The following is a 22,278-nucleotide window of genomic DNA, read 5'->3' as shown; positions in this document are numbered from 1 at the left end:
ATGATGATGATATAATGACAGTCCCCTTTGGTAAAGGTGATGACATGAGAATGAAATATACAATGAACCGGTCTGTAATTGGCTGACAGTCCACACTTGATGATTCTTAGTATACCGGTTTCTGATCTGGACCTTGTGTTCTAGATGTTAAAAAAAGCAGTGAAATGGCCCTTTTTTTGTCATTTCACAAATATAATAGAGGTTTTTCGGTGAACAGGAGATAAATGCTGCAGTAAATATGAATAAAAGTCAGGATTATCACACCCTGTGATGTCTCCTGTCACACTGGAGTGTTTCTGAGACTTTTAACACTGAGCCAGTAGAACCAGAACCAATAGGCAGGAAATAAGACTGAACTCAGTTACCACCAGCGAGACAAGAAGAACAAACGCTGGAGTTTAAATGATCAAAGTTTAGGATTGTAGAGCAGTTACAGACCGGTTCATTTCACCTCCCACATTTATGACGGTTTCCAGTCCGTGAACTGGGCTGAACCTGACTGAACAGCGCCATCTACTGGTCAATAAGAAGCTGTGAATCTGATGCGAACTTCAGCGTCGTTGTCACCAGACTCCCTTAAGAAATGCTCATTTTCTAGAGTCATCGCGTCAGGAGAAACTGTGTGAGCTGTGTGAAATGCTGTATACAACACATTCTGGACTGTTTGGACCTACTTGTTAATTCGGCAAACGTTACACATGATTATAAGTCTTTCTTTGATATCGTTTCGTCTCTGAGATGCAGCTGTGTATCTGCACAGAGACCCGATTACAAGAGGTCAGTCAGTCCCATGTGGAGACGCCTTTAATGCCGGTGTTAGTCATCTGTCTCCGCTCCTCCAGTCACTCCCGGTTCCTTATTAGACCCACAAAGCTCAGAAGTCAGAACCCCGAGGAGCAACACTGATCATGTGACCCAGACTCATGAACAGGAAGGAGGCTGAAAGTGAAAGTGTTCAGTCCTCAGACTCCATTTTGAGATCAGAGCAGACAGAAGAAGACGGAGCAGGAGAAGTGAAGTGTGAAGCAGGTGAGTGTTCAAACAACCCAGCAAACATTTCCTCGACCTGGGTCGAGATGGAGACGTCCAATCTACGTCGCGTCACGTCGTGACCTTAATTCGACAGTTTTTCAACATGATAAAATAACATCTGAGTAAATATGACATACATAATGAGTCATTTTAGATCGGATTAATTGGTTAAATACTGCCAGCAAACATTTTCTCAATCCGCGTCCAGATGACGACATCCATCAGACGTTGCGTCACGACGTGACTTTATTTAGACTTTTTTTCGACATGATAACATTAGGGGGGATACGATCTCACATAACACATATTTAACTAAAAAAAACACTGCCAAGAATGATTTCCTCTATCTACTGCTGTCTAGTGCTGTGTGGAGATGAAGACATCCAGTCAACGTCCAGTCATGTCAGGTAGTCATGTAGATTCCACCTCTGATTAACGTTGGGCAGGCGGGTTGATATGACGTCAATCTGAGGGGTGAGATGACCGGCGGATGACGACGTCATTTCAACGGCGTTTAGACGGCATCGGTTTACGTTGTTAAAAACTATTCAAAATGATGGAAATATGTTTGTGAATGGGAGAAAACAATGTCGTACCATCAAGTGTATTGGCGGGGTGGGCTTAAATGTTTGTTATTCTAGCATCCATCAAGGAACTATTTTCCTCGCGTAGTGAACGCACCTGGTTTCAGCTGCGGTGCGGCGGCAGAAGAAGTTTGGAGTCGGCGAGGAGAAGACACAGACGCGTGTGAAAGGTGAGCTTCGAAAAATAGTGTAATTTAAAATGAAAATGTGCTTGGTAAGACATTATACGTTCATGAGTTACATGTTAAAGTTCTGATTTTGTTGCTGCATCGTGTAATGTTACAGATATCTGCTGCATGTTATTCGTAACCGAGCGGCGGCTAACAGTAAGCTAGCATGCGAAATAGCAAGGCCTACCCTGATACATCGAGTGTAGCATCGATGATAAACCGAGTATATGTTCACAAAATGTACATTTTAAATTCAAATTCATACCAAGGAAACAGAGTGACCTCTTAGAAAAAGAAAAGTTTGCTGCTGTGATAACTGTATCACTGCATTATTTTTTTATCATAAGCAACATGCATGGCTATGACCTAACAGTATGACAAACATTTTAAGATCATGACACACTAACGTTACTGAGCTTGATGATGTCATATTTAGCTATCTCTACCTGAAACAGGACTATATTTTTGTGTCTCTGTCTCTCCCATAGGCCTGTATTGATAACTATATTTTCAATATCTCACTTTACAGGTGTATTGCTGTGATAAAGAGACGCATACCAGGTAAGATACACACACTAAGGGTGATGGGGGCTTGAATGATTGTGAAGATTTTACCATCATTGCTCTTGTTATACACAGGGCCTAGTAGGCCTATCTATATCCCCACAGCAGCACAGAAACTTAAAGCAGAAGTAAGTGATAAATTTGTGTTAATATAAGTCTTAAATAGTTATATCTTCCGACAGCAATCACTTACATAGAGTGTTTGGACTGAAACACGGGTCTGTCAGTCACTCTGCTCTGCTCTGAGCCGAAGAGAAAACATTTATCGTATCCTACAGTTTTTATCCAATGACTCGTGACCAAAGACTTGAGACTTGATGAAGTTTCACCCCACAAAGACTTGAGACTTGACTTGGACTTGCAAAAAAAGACTTGTGAACATCTCTGAGTAACAGAATACAGAATAGAAGGAATGTTTTGTTTGTTAGTTTTGCAATGTTAAGGTTTCCCAATTTGGAATGTTTTGATTATTTAATAAGATTACAATTTATTTGGCTTTGGCTTCTTTTCAAAGCATGTGTAGGAGCCATTTTTTATGTTGTGCAGGTATTTGTTTTTCCACTAGGGGAAGTATATTTCAGTTACTTTCTTTTACCCCAAACCTTGCCCCAGCTGTTGTTGATCAGAAGTGTTGATTAGTTTGAGTGGAGTGGTGGTGGAACACACACACAGTTTTTACACGGCAGCCAGAGAAACAGTAGAATCTCTTTTTGTTCTGTCAATTTACCTTATCCTTTTTGTTCAAATAAACGGGAACCTCACCCAAAGATATTACTTTTACAACTTTTCTTTTTTATTCGCTCTGGAGTCGAGTCAAGAACGAACCATCCCAAACCACCACAGGTGACAAGTTTTGCTTTTTGAATAGTCACCACAAGTAAAAACTGTTTGCCCTGGATGGAGGACAAGTAAAGAGCTTTGCCCTGGATGAAGGAAACAGCATTGTTGGAAAGAGGCTGCTGCTGCTTGGATCAAGAGGAGGCCATGGAGCTTGCAACCCCTCCCTCCTGTTCATCAGACAGAGCCAGAGGAGAAAGGTAAAGGACGCAGCAGACAATAAAACTGCATGATTGAAGAAACTGAGCCTGTTTGAGTGATTTAATGGAACTGGACAGTCTTGATGCATTGGATTGTGGAACTGGATGTCATGGATGTTGATGAAATGAAAGTTAATTGGAAAAAGGAGGAAATAATCAGCACCTGTGAATGACTGCAATTGTTCTGCTGCTGACGTCACAAGTTGACATATTTACAGTGTGGAAATGGATGAAAATGCTGATGTTGAAAATGTTCTTGAGGAGCGTGTTGCAAAAAGTGATGTTCCAACTGCTAAAGGTGATGTTGCAAAAATTGAGGAGCGTGCTGTAAAAAGTGATGTTGAAAAAAGAGAAAGAAAATTAACTGCAAAAGGTGTTTCACTGCTAATTGAAAACCTGCAAAGGAACCGGAAGTTAACCTTGAATCAAGCATCCAAAATCAAGTTGCAGATCAATAATCTGTTATGTGACAAAATAACAAGTGATACTTTGTGCAGTGTTGAAACCCTTTTAAATGAGTTTAACAAACTGTGTGAAGCTGCTGCTGAAACTCATGGTGCATTGATGGAAATGCCACTGCCTGAAGAAGAATACAAAAGGCAGCAAACATGGTTTGAACAGAAGTTTAAAGCAAATGAGAAATTCATGTGTGATGTGTATAAATGGTTGAAGGATGCACCAGAACATTGTGACAAACAGTCTGTAATACAGGAGGATGAGATTCAATTAAATGCTGACCAGGAGGATGAGATTCAACCCAATGACAGTATTTCAAATGTTCTCCCCCCTGGAAAAACACGGGTCTCATCTAAGTCTAAATCTTCATCCAAATCTTCCATCACAAGTTCTGCATGCTTACGAGCAAAGGCTGAAAAGGCAGCATTGATCCAACACATGGCTGCTTTGGAGAAAAAACATGCACTGGAGGCTCAGGAGGAGAAACTGCATGCAGAACAGGAACGATTAAAAAGACAAAAGGAACAACTGGAAATGGAAACCCAACTAGCTGCTGCTACAGCTAAAATAGCCATACTGGAAAGCAGTATGGTGGGAAGTGGCTCTACACCATCTGATGGAATGAATTCATATTTCGATAAAGCCACAAAATCAAAAATGGAAATGTCACAGAGGTCAAAGTTTGAAACAGTGCAACAACCACTCTCACAGCAACCACCTTCACACCTTCAGGATGCACGCCCTAAAGAAAGAAAGTATGTACAAACACAGCCTACAGAAACCTTCACTTCAATACAACCTATGCAATTCCTACCAAGAGCACCAGGAGGCAACACAACTGTCTTCAACTCACTGCAAGGTCACAGGTCAAGCAATGTTTGTACCACGCCACAAATGAACACAAATGAAAATAAAATACAGGACATTGGCAACATTATGCAGCGACAAACAGAAATCACTGCTCAGCTGGTTCAACAACAACACTCAGCATCTCTTCCACCTCGAGCAATACTCATATTTGATGGTGACCCTCTACAGTATGGATCTTTTATCATGGCATTTGAACAGGGAGTTGAAAGAAAAGTCAATAATCTCCAGGACTGCTTGTACTACCTGGAACAACACACCAGGGGGCAACCTAGAGAATTGATCAGAAGCTGCTATCACATGTCAAATGATCAAGGCTATCACAGAGCCAAATACTTGTTAAAGGAACACTTTGGCAATGAAATGAAGATTGGGGCTGCTTACATGGAAAAGGCTTTAAGTTGGCCACCAATAAAAGCTGAAGATGTTGGTTCTCTTCAAACATACATGTTGTTTTTGAGAGGATGTTGTAACATGATGGAAAGTCTACAGTATATGGCAGAAATGAATGTACCATCAAACCTGAAACAGCTTGTGATGAAACTGCCCTACAAATTAAGAGAAAGATGGAGAGCAGCTGTTTGTGACCTACAGGAGAGACGTGGAAGTAGAGTTTTGTTCTCTGATTTGGTCAACTTTCTGGAACATCAGATCAAAATTCTCTCTGATCCTGTCTTTGGTAACTTGCAAGACACACAAACTGCTACATTTAAAGGAAAAGCTCCCACAAGATTTTCACCCAGGAATAAAAATCCAGCAACTGTGGCAGCTGTAAGCACTTCAGCAGGTATAAAGTCTGCACAAACACCGCTCATCCATGCCTTGTCTCTATCAAAAAGCAAGACCACATCATGTTGCATATGTAAAGAGGATCACGCAATAGAAGATTGTGTACATCTTAAGAACAAAGTGCATCGTGAGAAACTTGATCTTTTAAGGCAAAGTGGTGTTTGTTTTGGTTGTCTAAAACCAGGTCATATCAGCAAAAGCTGCAAGAAACGTCTAACGTGTGATGTATGTAACTTCAGACATCCCACAATGCTTCACAACCCAGCTAAATTCAGAGCATTTGAGCAATCAAGCAACACGGTTGTCCCTCAGCAGACCTGTGCTCGCACTGGGGCCGGTACGCAGAAATGTGTTCTCTCAATTGTACCTGTACAAGTAAAGGCTAAGAATGGAGACAAAATTTTGACCACTTACGCTTTTCTTGACCCAGGAAGCTCAGCTACCTTTTGTACAGAACGCCTGATGAGACAGCTGAACATGGACAGCATCCAAACACACATCTTCCTGCGAACAATGGGACAAGCACATACTGTAAAGACTCATGTTCTGACTGGACTGGAAGTAGCTGGTTATGATGAGAACAGGTTTCTAGACCTACCTGAGGTTTACACTCAGCAAACCATGCCGGTTACAAGACACAATATTGTAACAGAAAAGGATCTGAGAAAATGGCCTTACCTGGAAAAGATTAAAGTTCCCGAGCTTGAAGTTGGAGTGGATTTGTTGATTGGCACAAATGCCTCAAAGCTTTTGGAACCGTGGGAAATTATTAACAGCTGTAATGACGGACCCTATGCTGTTCGGACCCTATTGGGGTGGGTGGTGAACGGCCCACTTAAAGGAAGTGGAAGTGATGCAGGGAAGAATGGCTGCCCTACTGTCACTGTCAATAAGATCTCCATTGATAAAGTGGAACAGTTGTTAATCACGCAATACAACCAGGACTTCAATGAAAGGTCATGTGATGACACTTTAATATCAAGAGAAGACATGAGATTTCTTCACATAATGGAAAAAACAATTCGCCTTGAAAACAACCACTATTGTGTTGATTTACCCTTTAAAGTTGATAATGTCATAATGCCAAACAATCGATGCATTGCTGAACAGCGAGTCATGAGTTTGAAAAGAAAGTTTCAGAGGAACACAGAATATCATCAGGAGTATGTGCACTTCCTAAATGATGTCATCAAAAATGGTTATGCGGAGCAGGTGCCTCAACAGCAACTGAATGGAACTGAAGGTAAAATCTGGTACATACCACATCATGGGGTTTATCATCCCAAAAAGAAAACATTGAGAGTTGTATTTGACTGTGGAGCAAGTTTCAAGGGCACATCTTTGAACAGCCAGCTGTTGCAAGGTCCTGATCTCACAAATTCCCTTTTTGGCGTTCTTCTCAGATTTAGACAAGAAGCAGTTGCCATCATGACCGATGTGCAGGCTATGTTTCACCAGGTTCATGTGTCTCAGAAACACGTTGATTTCCTTCGATTTTTGTGGTGGCATAATGGAGATGTGACACAACCTGTGGTGGACTTCAGAATGAAGGTTCATATTTTTGGAGCAACTTCATCACCGAGCTGCGCCAATTATGCCTTGAAAAGAGTTGCTGATGACAACACGGCTCAGTACAGTGACGAAGTATTAAAGACCATCAAGCAAAACTTTTACGTGGACGATTGTTTAAAGTCTGTGTCATCAGAAGAGGAAGCTTTGCAAATGGTACAAGATCTCACTGCTGCATGTGCCAAAGGAGGCTTTCGGCTCTCAAAGTGGATGAGCAACAGTCGAGCAGTTATTGCAAGCATCCCTGAAGAAAATCGTTCCAAAGCAACCAAAGAACTCAATTTGGATAAAGACAATTTACCTGTTGAAAGAGCTCTTGGATTGCACTGGTGTGCGGAATCAGACATGTTCATGTTCAAGATTGCACTGGAAAGTCGTCCATGTACCCGCCGTGGAATCTTGTCAGTGGTTAATTCTATCTATGACCCTCTTGGTTTCTTGTCACCGTTCACACTGCCTCCCAAGCTGATGCTGCAAGAGCTGTGCAAAAGAAAAATTGGTTGGGATGACACAATACCACCAACCTTTCTGCAGAAGTGGACACAGTGGCTGATAAATCTGCACAAATTGTCACTGTTAAAGGTGGAACGGTGCATCAAGCCAAAGAACTTTGGAAAGGTAAGCAATGCACAGCTGCATCACTTCTCAGATGCTAGTGAACACGGATATGGCGCTGTTTCTTATCTGAGATTGAAAGGCATCTCTGATGAAGTTAACATTGCTTTCATGATTGGAAAATCCAGAGTCACTCCCATGAAACAAACCACAATACCAAGGCTTGAACTCACTGCTGCTGTATTAGCTGTCAGACTGGATAAGATGATTACAAAGGAGCTGCAACTGGAATTGGACCAGTCAGTGTTCTGGACCGATAGCACGACTGTGCTTAATTACATTTCAAGTGAAACAAAGAGATTCCACACATTTGTGGCGAACAGAGTGGCTGTCATAAGAGAAGCCACAGAGGTGGCCCAGTGGAGGTACATTGGCTCTAAGCAGAACCCCGCTGATGAGGCTTCAAGAGGACTGTCAGCTGATGATTTTCTGAAATGTGAACGATGGCTCAAAGGACCAGAGTTTCTGCTGACTGAGGAAAGAACATGGCCAAAACAGGAGGTAAACAAACCTGCCGTCACCTTGGATGACCCTGAGGTTAAACAAGACCTCACAGTTAATGCTTGTGTTGTTGATGATGCATCCAATACCATGAACAAGCTTCTGACCTACTTTTCAGACTGGGAAAAACTCAAAACTTCAGTCGCCTGGTTTTTGAAGTTTAAAGATCTGCTTCAACAGCTAAGGAAAAACGGTAAAGCATGCAATAAAGGACATCAGCAACACAAAGCAAATATGAATGTTCAATCATTGACACGGGATGACTTACATACTGCAGAACTGGAAATTGCACGCCTCTGCCAACAGCAAAGATTTCACAGGGAAATCTCTCTCTTGGAGAAAGGCGCATCATCTGTGCCAACCAACAGTGACATCTACAGGTTACTCCAAGATGGGCTGTTGAGAGTAGGAGGTCGTCTGAGAAAAGCATCCATGCCTGAGACAGTAAAACATCCAATAATTCTGTCTAAAGATCAACACATATCCAAACTTATCTTACAACACATTCACAAGCAAGTGGGTCACGCTGGACGCAATCACATGATATCTACACTTCGAAAAACCTACTGGATAACAAATGCAAACTCAGCCTGCAGAAAAATCATTGCTGATTGTGTTACCTGTCGTCGTCTTCAAGGCAGAGTTGGAGAACAAAAAATGTCTGACCTTCCAGCTGAAAGACTCCTGCCAGATTTACCACCATTTACTAATGCAGGTGTGGATTATTTCGGCCCTATTGACATCAAAAGAGGTCGCAGCATGGTCAAAAGGTATGGTGTAATCTTCACATGCATGACTAGTCGGGCAGTACACCTTGAAGCAGCCCACTCACTAACAACAGATTCATGCATAAATGCCATCCGACGGTTCATGTGTCGACGTGGGCAAGTCTACAACCTCAGGTCAGACAACGGCACCAATTTTGTTGGAGCTGAAAGAGAGTTAAGGGAAGCTCTTAAAGCCCTGGATCACAACAAAATTCAAAGTGCTTTGGCAAAAAGAGGAATAGCATGGACATTCAACCCTCCTGCTGCATCTCACTATGGCGGAACATGGGAGCGGATTATTCGCCTCATAAGAAAGGTGCTGTATTCCATTGTCAAACAGCAAACTATGGATGATGAAAGCTTTTGCACTATCCTTTGTGAAATTGAAGCCATTCTCAACAGTCGCCCAATAACCAAACTATCCGATGACCCTAATGACCTGGAAACACTTACACCCAACCACATTCTTCTGCTGAAGGCCAAACCTCTTCTTCCTCCTGGACTGTTTGATGATAGTGATGTATACATCAAACGAAGATGGAGACAGGTACAGTACCTGTCAGACTTATTTTGGAAGCGGTGGGTAAGAGAGTACCTTCCACTGCTCCAAGAAAGACAAAAGTGGACAAAGCCACGAAGGAATTTTTCTGTGGACGACATTGTTATTATCATGGACCCTTCTGCTCCAAGAAGTTCATGGCTAATGGGTAAAGTGACCAAAACCTTTCCAGACAGGAGAGGTGTTGTCCGGTCAGTTCAGCTGAAGACCAAGACAGGCTTTCTGGAGAGACCTGTCACAAAACTCTGCATGCTGTTGGAGACATAAAGATTGTTATTAAAGACTGAAATATGGATTGACTTCTAAAGAAAGAAGATTTGATTTATGGACATTTACTTCTAAAGAAAGAAGAAGAAGATTTGCACACACATACACATCCTTTTTGGCTCCTTTTTGAAATATGTTTATATAATTGTAAGTGCACACCAACACAATTATGGGGCCGGTGTGTAGGAGCCATTTTTTATGTTGTGCAGGTATTTGTTTTTCCACTAGGGGAAGTATATTTCAGTTACTTTCTTTTACCCCAAACCTTGCCCCAGCTGTTGTTGATCAGAAGTGTTGATTAGTTTGAGTGGAGTGGTGGTGGAACACACACACAGTTTTTACACGGCAGCCAGAGAAACAGTAGAATCTCTTTTTGTTCTGTCAATTTACCTTATCCTTTTTGTTCAAATAAACGGTAACCTCACCCAAAGATATTACTTTTACAACTTTTCTTTTTTATTCGCTCTGGAGTCGAGTCAAGAACGAACCATCCCAAACCACCACAGGTGACAAGTTTTGCTTTTTGAATAGTCACCACAGCATGTATTGCTATAAAATACTGTTATCTCAATGAAAAGTGCTGAAACTGATGTATATGTAACGAAAAGAGGCAACTTATTATTTGGCCGGTAAAAAATTTACTTGGCCGGTAGATTTTTTCATCTACCGGTCCCCTTGGCAGGTGAGCCAAAAAGTTAGTTTACAGCCCTGCTCACATATACAGAAAAAAAAAATGAAAACAGGGCCCAGGTTGAAATAAACTGAAGTTGCCCTTCAACTTTCAAGTGAGGCCCTGTCTTGGTCATTGGTGTTACAGCGATTAATGCAAACAAACCCATTTTTGTTTATTTTATTTAATTCGAGATTGATCCTGCAAAGCAAATTCAGTTCCCAAAGACAGTACAGCAGTTTGAAAAGGTCTATGAACTTTTAATGTGCAGCTCTAAATAAAAACTTATCTGGGTTTGGTCTTAACTCTCCTGTCGGCCTTCTGGGTCAAATTGAACCAATCTGTCCACTTCCTCCATCCTTCCTTCTTTCCACAATCTTTTTCCCTTCCTTCCTTCCCTATTTCCTTCCTTCTTCTTCCTCCTCTATTGATCCAATTGACCCTCCATTTTTCTTCCCTCCCTCTCTCCCTTCCTTCCTTCCCTTCTTTCCTCCCATCTTTCCCTTTATCTTTCATTCCTTCTTTCCTGTAGATGCTTCCGCATGTATGTGTGTGAGTTCAATGACCATACATCATCTCCAAAGAGTGTATTTTTATTGTAGCTCCGAGAGCATGGAGTGGCAGACTTACTTTTAGCCTAGCAGGCATAAACAACTGAACCCAAACATCCACAAATACACACAGGCGGCGCGACCCCTACTGGGCACAACAGGGATCATCATGAATGATCTACATTTTCCCTTTGTACTTCCTTCCTTGACCCAGGTGGACAACAGGATGGTTAAAGAGGAACTCTTAAGGATTCCATCCTCAAACCTGCTCCATGTGTCCCTTAGCTCCAGAGTCCTAATGCTGGTTAAATCAATGACTTGTAACTAATGCCTATAGGCTTTATAAGGAACCATCAGAAGATTCAGGCTACTGTGTGGGTCTAAGAAGTGGTTATGTCATTACTCTTTCAAATCCCAGGACAAAGTCTTACTGTAATTTATAAAGTGCATTTTACATCTGAATAGGTGCTCTATAATTTTTTTTTTCTTGTGTCCTCTCTCCAGCTGCTGTGAAAAAGATGGAGCATTAAGGCCACAGATGTGGAAATAGAGAATGCAATGATGAATCATCTAAAGCATGCGCCAGCCAGAAGCGGGGGGAAGGAGCAGATCCTCGTCGCTGACTGTTAAGCCTCCTTGGCTATGACCTGACAAAAAATTTGTTCTCTAATAAATATATTTGTTTTACTTGTTTATATGTTTTCAATATAACCAGTTGAATAGATCTTGTCCTGAATGCTTTCCTTTTATTATTCTACCTATTAGTCCATGCACCACTTGTATTTTACAGTATAGCCTAGGTGAACATCACAAGGGTATTTTAAACCTTCAGGTTTATTTGCTATCAAAGTTTCCGTCATGTTCACTTTTCCAAAAATGCTGATGTGATTTGATGTCTTTGACTTTTTGAAGTCAATGCAGCTTGAGATTTTTTTTTTGTTGCTAAAATTGAGAAGTTTGTAGGATATGCAGCACAAGATCTGTGCTTTTCATAGAATTTCTAGATATGATAATGCCAGTTATAGACACCTTTTGAAATGCAATTACATGTGTAGACAAAAAGGTTGAAATGTAAGCTATATTGCAATTCGAAACGACAAAAGTTGAAATGTTGATGTAAAAATTATGCCGTCGAAAAGACGTCGGTCATGGCACCGACGTCGGAAAAACTTAAATTTCAGCACCTCATATCGACGTGGACTCGACCTCCAAGATCGACGTGAAGTAGACAAGACGTCACGTAGAGACGTTGAAAAGTCGTCTATACGGCGTAATATTGATATGGGTTGTAATAGCCTGCTTTGTAAACCGTAGATATGTCGTCTAAACGACGTTGAAACAGCGTGAACTTATGACGTCGGTCATAACACCGACGTCAGAAAAACTTTCATTTGAGCACCTCAGATCGACGTCGAATCAACCTGCCTGACCGACGTTAATTAGACGTGAAATAGACGTCAAAATGTTTGCTGGGAACGTGTTTCTGATGTGACTGTGAGAGTGTGAGTCCGTGTGTGTCTGTGGACTGTAGAGGAAACACATGTTAGAATAAACTCAACACTTTGATTCTTCTGTGGACACAAAGTCCTGAGAGGCTGAATAACACACATTCAAACTACTGTAACTAAAGACGAGGAGCCCAGAGGTGAAGACCAGAACCCTGACCTGCTCTATGGTACTGTATACTGTGTGTGTGTGTGTGTGTGTGTGTGTGTGTTCTGAGCTCACGGTTCATGTTTCACCTCTCAGACCTGAAGATGAGTGTTTGTCTGGAGGAAGAGGACCGAGCAGAGTCTCCAGGATCCATCTGTCCCTCTATGAAGAGTGACTGGTCCAAAGATGAACCTCCAGACTTCAGTACTGAACCTGGACCATCAGACACAAAGTAAGACTGATACTAACTCATTTATATAACTCATGTTTCAGTGATGATCACATGTTTGTTTAGTTGATTTTGTGTTCATGTGTTCAAATTTCCACTAAAATGTCTTTTCTGTCCATATTGAAGACTTGTTCCGCCTCATGTTCCTCTGTGTGTCTGCTATAAATCTGTAATCTGATCTAAGAGGACAAACAGAAACTTTGAAACCTCCTTTTTATCCACAGCAGCAGCAGTTTGTGTGTGTAGAGCTTCTTAAATCACTTTATTGATGAAGGATTCATGTGATGTGAATAAAAACATGTTGGTGTTTGCAGAGTTCAGTCCAGCAGACAGAGAGCAGAGTCTCCAGGATCCATCTGTCCCTCTATGAAGAGTGACCGGTCCAAAGAAGAACCTCTAGACTTCAGTACTGAACCTGGACCATCAGACACAAAGTAAGAGGACTGAGACGGATTCATTGAGTGTCTGCTGGTAATGTTTTGCTGTAGAGTAACATCAGGCTCCAGGACTGAAGACACACTAACAGAAACTCTTTGAAAGTCTCCTGAACACTAACATGTCTGAACTCAGTCAGATCCTGGAGGAACTAACAGATCTCACCAGGATGAAATAGATCGGTGTCACCATGACGTGTTTTTGTAGGCTGACCTGAAGTTAGCGTCGCTCTGGCTCCTCCACAAAAAGCCTGAGAGATGTTTGAGTTGGATTTTGGATTATTGCAGAAAATAATGTCTGTGACAAACACAAGTTTATGAAACTGACACGTTTTGTTCTGAGAGATAATCTTCACACATCATTTTCATGACAGACTAAACGCTGAATTCAAGCTGAAAAGTATCGACACTTTGACTTTTCTCTGTGACCATCTGAGCTTCTCAGCAGCGTCGACCAAATCTGGATGTTTTTAACAACAATCATCAAATCATTGTAGTTATAAAGAAATGTGTCCACAGAGAGAGGAAGAGGAGTCATGTCTCTGTGAAGAAGCAGCCCACCTGCTGTGTTTGGTGTCAGGACGTCCTGAAGGATCCGGTCTCTACCAGCTGTGGACACTGGTTCTGCAGACGCTGCATCACCTCAGACTGGGACCAGTCTGCTTCACCAGGAGACTCCTCCTGTCCCCAGTGTGGAGGTAAGACCCAGAACAACAGCTGGACTGTGGACAGACAGTCAGAGACAAACTGTACCGAGTCAGACTGAACATCTGAACATGTTAAAGCCACATTATGTAGAAATTGTCATGTTGTGTGATTTGGCGCCCCCCACAGTTTGTGAGTGCAACACCACTGTAGTAAAAACAAATCCCAGGTGTGTCACAGTTTGTCAGACGTAATATAGGTGCTGACTACAAACACAACTCATGACATCATCACAGTGTTACGTGTTGAAGTCCACACGTATGTAAGGCTGCGATCCTACAAGTGACAGAGACACCGTTCACCTGTTACAACACACTGGACCATCAACACGACTCTGAAGCTGCTACTTTAACCTCACAAAGTTACATAATGTTGCTTTAAACATCTCACCTTCTACATGTCATTACATTTATTTAGAGACTCAGGAGGCATTCAGACAAACACCAGGACAAATTACTAGATTGTCTCGATTACACACAAAGTCAATTAAAAGACCTGAAGAGACTCAAACTTTATATATTCTGATACTGATGGATTGTTATTGATCATGAAAATAATCCACAGATTGTCAAAGTTTCTCCAACATTTGTCTCTTTTCAGTGGATGTTGGTCTTCAGGAGGTTTTAGATGAACATAAGATCAGTCTGAGGAGGAGATGTGAACGTGTGACTGAAGGAAGTGATGGAACAGGAAGTGATGGAACAGGAAGTGGAACCCTCCTCAACAGGATCTACACTGAGCTCTACATCACAGAGGGACAGAGTGAAGAGGTTAATACCCAACATGAGGTTTGGCAGCTTGAGACAGTTTCCAAGATGGAGGCCCTCCGTGACGATCCAATCAGGTGCTGCGACATCTTTAAAGCCTCACCTGACCAACAGAGACGCATCAGAGTGGTTCTGACCAACGGCGTCGCTGGAGTTGGAAAAACCTTCTCGGTGCTGAAGTTCACTCTGGACTGGGCAGAGGGCTCCGAAAACCAAGATGTCCGTCTGCTGGTTCTGCTGTCGTTCAGGGAGCTGAACCTGATCAGAGATGAGCAGTACAGTCTTCTCAGGCTGCTCCATGTTTTCCATCCAACATTACAGAAGGTGACAGCAGAGAAGCTCGCTGTCTGTAAACTTCTGTTCATCTTTGACGGCCTGGATGAAAGCAGACTTTCACTGGACTTCAAGAACCATGAGGTCGTGTCTGATGTCACACAGGAGTCATCAGTCAGCGTGCTGCTGACAAACCTCATCGAGGGGAAGCTGCTTCCCTCGGCTCTCGTCTGGATAACTTCCCGACCTGCAGCGGCCAATCGGATCCCTCCTTCACGTGTCGACAGGGTAACAGAAGTACGAGGCTTCACTGACGCCCAGAAGGAGGAGTACTTCAGGAGGAGGTTCAGTGATGAAGATCTGTCCAGCAGAGTCATCTCACACATCAAGACCTCCAGGAGCCTCCACATCATGTGTCTGATCCCAGTCTTCTGCTGGATCACTGCTACAGTTCTGGACCACATGTTGACTACAGACCAGAGAGGAGAGCTGCCCAAGACCCTGACTGACATGTACTCACACTTCCTGCTGGTTCAGACAAAGAGGAAGAAGCAGAAGTACCATGAGGGACGTGAGACGAGTCCACAGGAGCTGACGGAGGCTGACAGGGAAGTTCTTCTGAAGCTGGGGAGGCTGGCGTTTGAACATCTGGAGACAGGAAACATCATGTTCTACCAAGAAGACCTGGAGCGGTGTGGTCTTAATGTCACAGAGGCCTCGGTGTACTCAGGAGTTTGTACAGAGATCTTCAGAAGAGAGAGTGTGATCTTCCAGAAAACAGTCTACTGCTTTGTTCATCTGAGCGTTCAGGAGTTTCTGGCTGCAGTCTACATGTTGCACTGTCACACCAACAGGAACACAGAGGTCCTGGAGGACTTCCTGGGAGGTTGGAGTTATTATTACTGTTACTCATCCCTGGATGACTTCCTGAGGAGCACCATGGAGAAATCCCTCGACAGTAAAAATGGCCACCTGGACCTGTTTGTTCGCTTCCTTCATGGCCTCTCTCTGAAGTCCAACCAGAGACTCTTAGCAGGTCTGCTGGGTCAGACAGACAACAGTCCAGAAATCATCCAGAGAGCCATCAACAACCTGAAGGAGATGAACAGTTATAAGATCTCTCCTGACAGAAGCATCAACATCTTCCACTGTCTGATGGAGACGAACGACCACTCAGTCCATCAGGAGATCCAACAGTTCCTGAAGTCAGAGAACAGATCAGAGAAGAAACTCTCTGAGATCCACTGCTCAGCTCTGGCCTACATGCTGCAGATGTCAGAGGAGGTTCTGGATGAGTTGAACCTGCAGAAGTACAACACATCAGACCAGGGACGACAGAGACTGATTCCAGCTGTGAGGAACTGTAGAAAGGCTGTGTAAGTCCAGATGTGTTAAACATTATAAAGTGAGGTGAAGCTGAAGCCTTCAGTATTAAAGATCAACACTTTACACACATGAATAATATAAAAGCTCGACACTATACACGTTCACCAAAACAAGTATTAAACCTGCTGATTGAATCAATGATCGTCACCGAGCTCAGAGCAGAAATGACATGAAGTTGTCTTGTTTCCAAAACCTTCAGCTCCTAAAATGATAATAACACAATGTTTAGTTGTAATTCTTGTGTTTGTGCAGTGGGAGGCATTAAATGAATGAAATGGGAGATGAAAAGCAGATGGAGCGACAGAATAAAATGCATCAAAGACTGAGACAATACACACAAACACATAACTGAGTCAATACATACGAGTGCAGTTACAACCTACAGTGACTTCACAGTTCACTGATCATCATGTGAACATGAAGCTGAACCAATATAAATCACAGCAGCCTGTAAACTAACATCTGACACGTTCACGTCTCACTTATTTCAACACTTTTGTCCTAAACTGTCATTTCTGGTTCATTATTTCCCTCAAGGACACTTCAACATGTGTTTGTGTTTATTTATATGGCACTTTAAAAGCAGTAACATCAGTTTGTTGGACACAAATAAAACAGCACAACAATGAAAGAGTCACAAGAAAAGTATTACAGGGACAATTACAGATGTAAATATAAAGACAGCAGAATGAAGGAAACGGACAAACACAAATATGTCAAACCAAAATCACACAAAGGTGAAATCATCAGAATCAGCTGTTAAAAGCCGTTTTATACAGGTGTGTTTTGAGGGGATTTAAAATGGGCCACTGATTGAGCCCAGCTGATCTCCTCAGGCAGCTCAAAGTCTGGAGGCTCATGTGGAGCGGAGGAGCTCAAGTTTCAAACTACAAACCTTGTGATCAGTGACTGAGCAGCTCAGCTGAACAACTGAGCAGCTGAGCTACAGCTGCTCATGTTCATGTGCTTTGTGATGCAAAATGTTTAGAGTCTGTTTTCATAGTAAAGAGTCAGATTTGATCACATTTAAATGTTTTATTATCTGTATTCACAGACTGACGAACTGTGGACTCTCAGAGACTCACTGTGAAGTCGTCGCCTCAGCTCTGAAGTCCAACCCCTCCCACCTGAGACATCTGGACCTGAGCTTCAACAAACTGAAGGATTCAGCAGTGAAGCGTCTGTGTGCTGCACTGGAGAGTCCAAACTGTCGACTGGAGACTCTGGGGTCAGTTCATGTGTTTTTTCTCTGTTTATATTAAATTTAAATCTCGAACAGAAGTTTTAAATTTCCTTCAGTTCACACACACACACAGACACACACACACACACACACACACACACACACACACACACACAGACACAGACACAGACACACACACACACACACACACACACACTATGACTCCAGACCTGACTGAGATCAGCAGCATGTTATTAATCTGTGTTGATGTGAACAGGTGGGTGAATGTTGTGTTGACAGGATGATGTCACCATGACGATGATCCACAATAGAGAGGTGAAGCCACGCCCCCTCTGGTCGACCACCTGGGACCTGATTTCAGAAAAAATGACACAAATAATTTTCTGCTCTGGTTTGAATTGTGTCATGAATCTCACATATGATGTTTGTCAGTTTAAAAGAAACATTTTCTCCAGAAAGTCTCAGTTTGTCATCAAACTAATAAAATATAAGAGTGAAAATCTGTAATTATAAAGACGACACAGCCGACAGTGGTTAAGTGACGTCTGGTTTAACGCTGACTGAAACCTTGTAGAGTCGTCCTGAATATCAGCAGCTCACAGAACTGACCAACTCTCCTTTCACATAACTGCAGCTGTCAGTGTGACCAGAGCTTCTTCTGTGTTGAGGCGGCGGCCATGTTGCTGTTGGTGACGTATGTTGAGTGAGACCAAGTAGTTCACTGAGCGCTTTCACACAAAACTACATGAGATTTGACTTTATTTACAACAAACAGACACTTTCTGACTGAAATAAGGTCCATGAGGTCACCTGAAGGGGCGGGGCTTCCCCTCCCTATAGAGAGGTGTAGTCTGTAGTCCTGAACCAGAAACCTGTTAGCATGTTAGCATGTTAGCACATCCTGTTACAGTCTGTGAGTTAGTTGAATGTGTCTTCAGTTAATGTGTGAAATAAGGTGTGTGGTCACCACAGGCTGAACATATTTACACGTTTTGTTCTCCAACATAAAATCCATCGTTAAATGTCCACAGTTTAATTATGAAGCTCTTCATGTGTTAAAAACTGTTAGCGGTTGCTAACAAGTGTCTAAATGAGACCACAGAGGTTGTCGGGGACATTAAACGTCCTCACAGCGAACACGGAGACTCATCTACTCACTAGTCCGTCTTTACAGGCCACTTTAGTTACACACTGTTCTAACTGGTGGGAATGAAACAGTGTTGGACTCAAATATCAATGTATGGTAGAGAAGATGTGAGGATGTGAGAGGAGGGGAGATTCCCTTCACCTGAGCTGTGGGGAGTTGTCAGGGACAGAACAGGTCAGGAGTTCAGATGAGGATGATGACAGGAAGCAGCTAGGATGACACTTATTGTCCAGTCAAACATCAGAGGGTCACTGCCTTGGGGAAGGCCTGGGTAACAACTGTCATAAAGTCTGTAACCACTGTTCTGCTGTGTAGAAGTCAAGACCACCTGCAGACTGCAGAGAGCACTGTGGCTCTTCTCTCCATGCTGCATGTGTTAAAGACAAACTGTCTCCTGTGTTTATCTGATCGGCTCTTCTGATTGGTCCTTTTAGAGACCGCCCAGCAAACTATTCAGAACCAATATCGTCTGATAACAATCGGACCGCCCTTAATTAGGACACAGTGATGTTGAGCTGCACATTTAAACCTGAACACATCTGAATGGATCATAAATTGATTTTTATCTTCATCATTTATTCTTTATTCAGATTGTGGAGCTGCAGTTTGTCAGAGATCAGCTGTGCTTCTCTGGCCTCAGCTCTGAAGTCCAACCCCTCCCACCTGAGACATCTGGACCTGTGGGGAAACAAGCTGCAGTATTCAGCCGTGAAGCCGCTGTCTGATCTGAGGGACAGTCCACACTGTCGACTGGAGACTCTGAGGTCAGTAGAGGGTTGGAGTCAGTCCACGCTGGTTTCAGCAGTATTGTACTGAACACAGTCAGTATCAAAGTAAAGATCCAGTATTTCCTGTTTTCCTCAGTGAAGCTGTGAGAGGAGAACGGTGACAGGCTTCATGATTGGACAGAAAGACAGAGAGAGAGCAGTCAGCCAATCAGACGAGCCAGAAGCTCGTTGTGATCTCGTGTTGAGTTGATGTGAAGACGACTGTTGTTGTTGTGTTCATGTGTACAGGAAGTAAAGCTGGATCACAGCTGACAGCATCACAGGATGTGTAGAGACAGTCGTCCTCATCCATCAAACGTGATCTCTCTAAAACACTAAAGAGCTGATCAGCTGATCTGTGTCACAGCTCTCAGGTCTACGGTGGCCCTGAAGCTCAAAACACAACAACATTTCACAAACATCAAACTGTCCACAGGGACTCGGGTTCTGTCCAATTACAGACAAGAACGCTGTCCCACCTTTTCTGTGATGTGAGATGTTGATGTGTTTGGACCTTCAGGGCCACCGTACAGATCAGTCTGACTGAAGCCTGCAAATCACTGCTCTGATTTCAGAGAACCATCATTACATTTAGTAACCATGTGGTGTTTGTACAGAGCAGAAGCTGTGCTGAAGTCCAGTAACCAGCTGATGTTGGACTGTCAGTCTGTGTGTGAACATGTAGGAGCTTTAACATCATATATTCATCCGTCCATCTGTCTTTTGTTTGCTCCACACATTTTACAGCAGACTCCATATTTACATATTTGTAATGTTTCAAAGCAGATGAAATATTCAGGTGTGACTGAGACTCTGGTTTTTAACAGCAGTCAATCATCATCAAAGTGTTTCTGCAGTGATGATGCGTTCAGGGACTCTCTGCAGTTTATTTCACTGTGTACTTGAGTGAAACCTGCAGAGTAAACCTGTGAGCTTCACTCCAACACGTTAACATGAGCTGAAAGGAAGCTGGCTACGCTACACAGCCGCTCCACTTGTGGTCTGAACAGGACTGAAGTCCTGCTGGTCTTTATATCACTGACTGACAGCTGATGGAGGGAGTCTCTGTCAACACTCATGTGTCTGCTGCTCTCTCTGCTTGTCTCATCAGGTGGAGGTGATGAAAGGTGGAGGTGTTGAGAGGATCAGCTGTGTCCTGATGATCCAGAGAGGTTGAAGCAGCACCATCAGCTGGTGGGTGGAGAGGCTCTGACTGGGCCGTGTTACTGGGAGGTGGAGTGGAGAGGAGAGCTTCATCCAGCAGTGACTGACGGACCAATCACAACACGTGGAGACGACTGTCAGTGCTGCAGTCTGAACTGCTCTGAGATCAGCTCCACTGTCACCAAGTCCAGCATCCAGCTCCATGTGTTGGGCCACTGACTGCCCTCCCTACTGCCCCCTGGATTTAACAAGAACACAAACAAATCCATCCAGTCCAAACAGACGTTCAGAACCAGAACTAGAACGTGTTTATACTTTTCAAATATATATTTAATGAGCTATTTTCATACATTACAGTTAAACCTCAGTGTCTGTGTGTCACTTGTAGCTTGACGTTGTACTTGAGGGGAACGTTTTAGACGTGACACCAGTTTGATCATCATGTTTCCTGCAGCATCAGTGAACTCCAGTTGAACGTGCGACCCTGCTGGTTGACACATCACATGATCAACACACACATGAAGTCAACCTGTGGATGTTTCTCCCCTCTGAGGTCGGTGTTGAAGCCGTTCTTCTCACCAGCGTTCATGTTGTGGAGCTGCTTCCTGCCAGCAGATGTCACCGTTTCCATTGTGTCGCCTCACTGAGGTTTAACTGAACCCATGATGTGAACGATTTCTCTCTGACTGCATTTGGTACAAAATTAAATGTCATCATAAACGAGTTCAACTTCATTTAAAGATGTAATATGTAACATTTCTGCATTAAAATGTCTCAAAACGACTCGACCTTTGTTCTTTATGTTGTTGAGTTGTGTTCTTACATTACAACAATGTTCAAACCAGAGAAATCCTCAAGTTTACTGAAGGTGATGGTGTGTTTTTAAGACACGTGAGCGCTTTATACATAAACTGTTGGACATTTAATGATGTATTTTATGTGGTAGAGCAGAAGGTGGAGACATCTTCAGCCTGTGGTAACCACACACCTTATTTCAGGCTTTTAACTGAAAACACATTCAACAACTCATCAACTTTGAGACGAGGGAAGCAGATGTGCAGAAATGCAAACTGATTTCCAGGTTTTAGGACTCGTTACTTCACCACTCCATTAACAACTTTATGCTTTTAAAGTTAAACTGCATTAATTTAGTTGTACCTCATAACTGAGTGTATTAACAGCATGACAGATATGACGGCTGTCAGTGATGAGGAAGTATTCAGATACTTTACTCAAGTAAAAGTACTGATACAGCTCTGTAAAAAAAAACCCTCTTCAAAGTTAAAGTCCGGCACTGAAAATGTTGCCTAAGTGAAAGTATATCAGTTTAATCAGGAAATGAACTTAAAGTCTACAAAATAAAAGCATCAGAGCAGAAAAAATGTCCCCTGTGACTAAAAGGTGAAGCAGCAAATCTTCACATTTGTGGAGCTGAAAACCATCAAATGTTTTTATAATACAAATTAAAATAGTTGCTCATTCATTGTCTGTAAAGTGACTGTGATTAGTTGACTCATTGTTTCAGGGACACATCTACAGACGTTGGGCTGG

General features: G+C 42.7%; 1 protein-coding gene and 1 long non-coding RNA gene across 2 annotated transcripts in view; both read left to right on the top strand.

Annotated features, from left to right (window-relative positions):
• Positions 1 to 577: 577 nt before the first annotated feature.
• LOC141008182 (uncharacterized) overlaps positions 578 to 22,278 on the top strand; it is a 39,780-nt gene continuing 18,079 nt past the window's right edge. Inside the window, 8 exon segments of the mRNA XM_073480430.1 lie at positions 578 to 1,029; positions 12,748 to 12,883; positions 13,195 to 13,314; positions 13,834 to 14,012; positions 14,620 to 16,364; positions 16,366 to 16,399; positions 17,550 to 17,654; positions 19,437 to 19,560. Coding sequence (XP_073336531.1) covers positions 924 to 1,029; positions 12,748 to 12,883; positions 13,195 to 13,314; positions 13,834 to 14,012; positions 14,620 to 16,364; positions 16,366 to 16,399; positions 17,550 to 17,654; positions 19,437 to 19,560 — 2,549 coding nt within the window. The 5' untranslated portion in view covers positions 578 to 923.
• LOC141008641 (uncharacterized) lies at positions 1,732 to 11,644 on the top strand. The gene is made up of 3 exons (XR_012180096.1): positions 1,732 to 1,786; positions 2,316 to 2,347; positions 11,503 to 11,644. It is a non-coding gene; the product is annotated as an uncharacterized lncRNA (long non-coding RNA).

This window comes from Pagrus major, chromosome 14, assembly GCF_040436345.1.
Source record: "Pagrus major chromosome 14, Pma_NU_1.0".
Lineage (NCBI taxonomy): Eukaryota > Metazoa > Chordata > Actinopteri > Spariformes > Sparidae > Pagrus > Pagrus major.
This window is presented reverse-complemented; position numbering and strand designations above follow the sequence as displayed.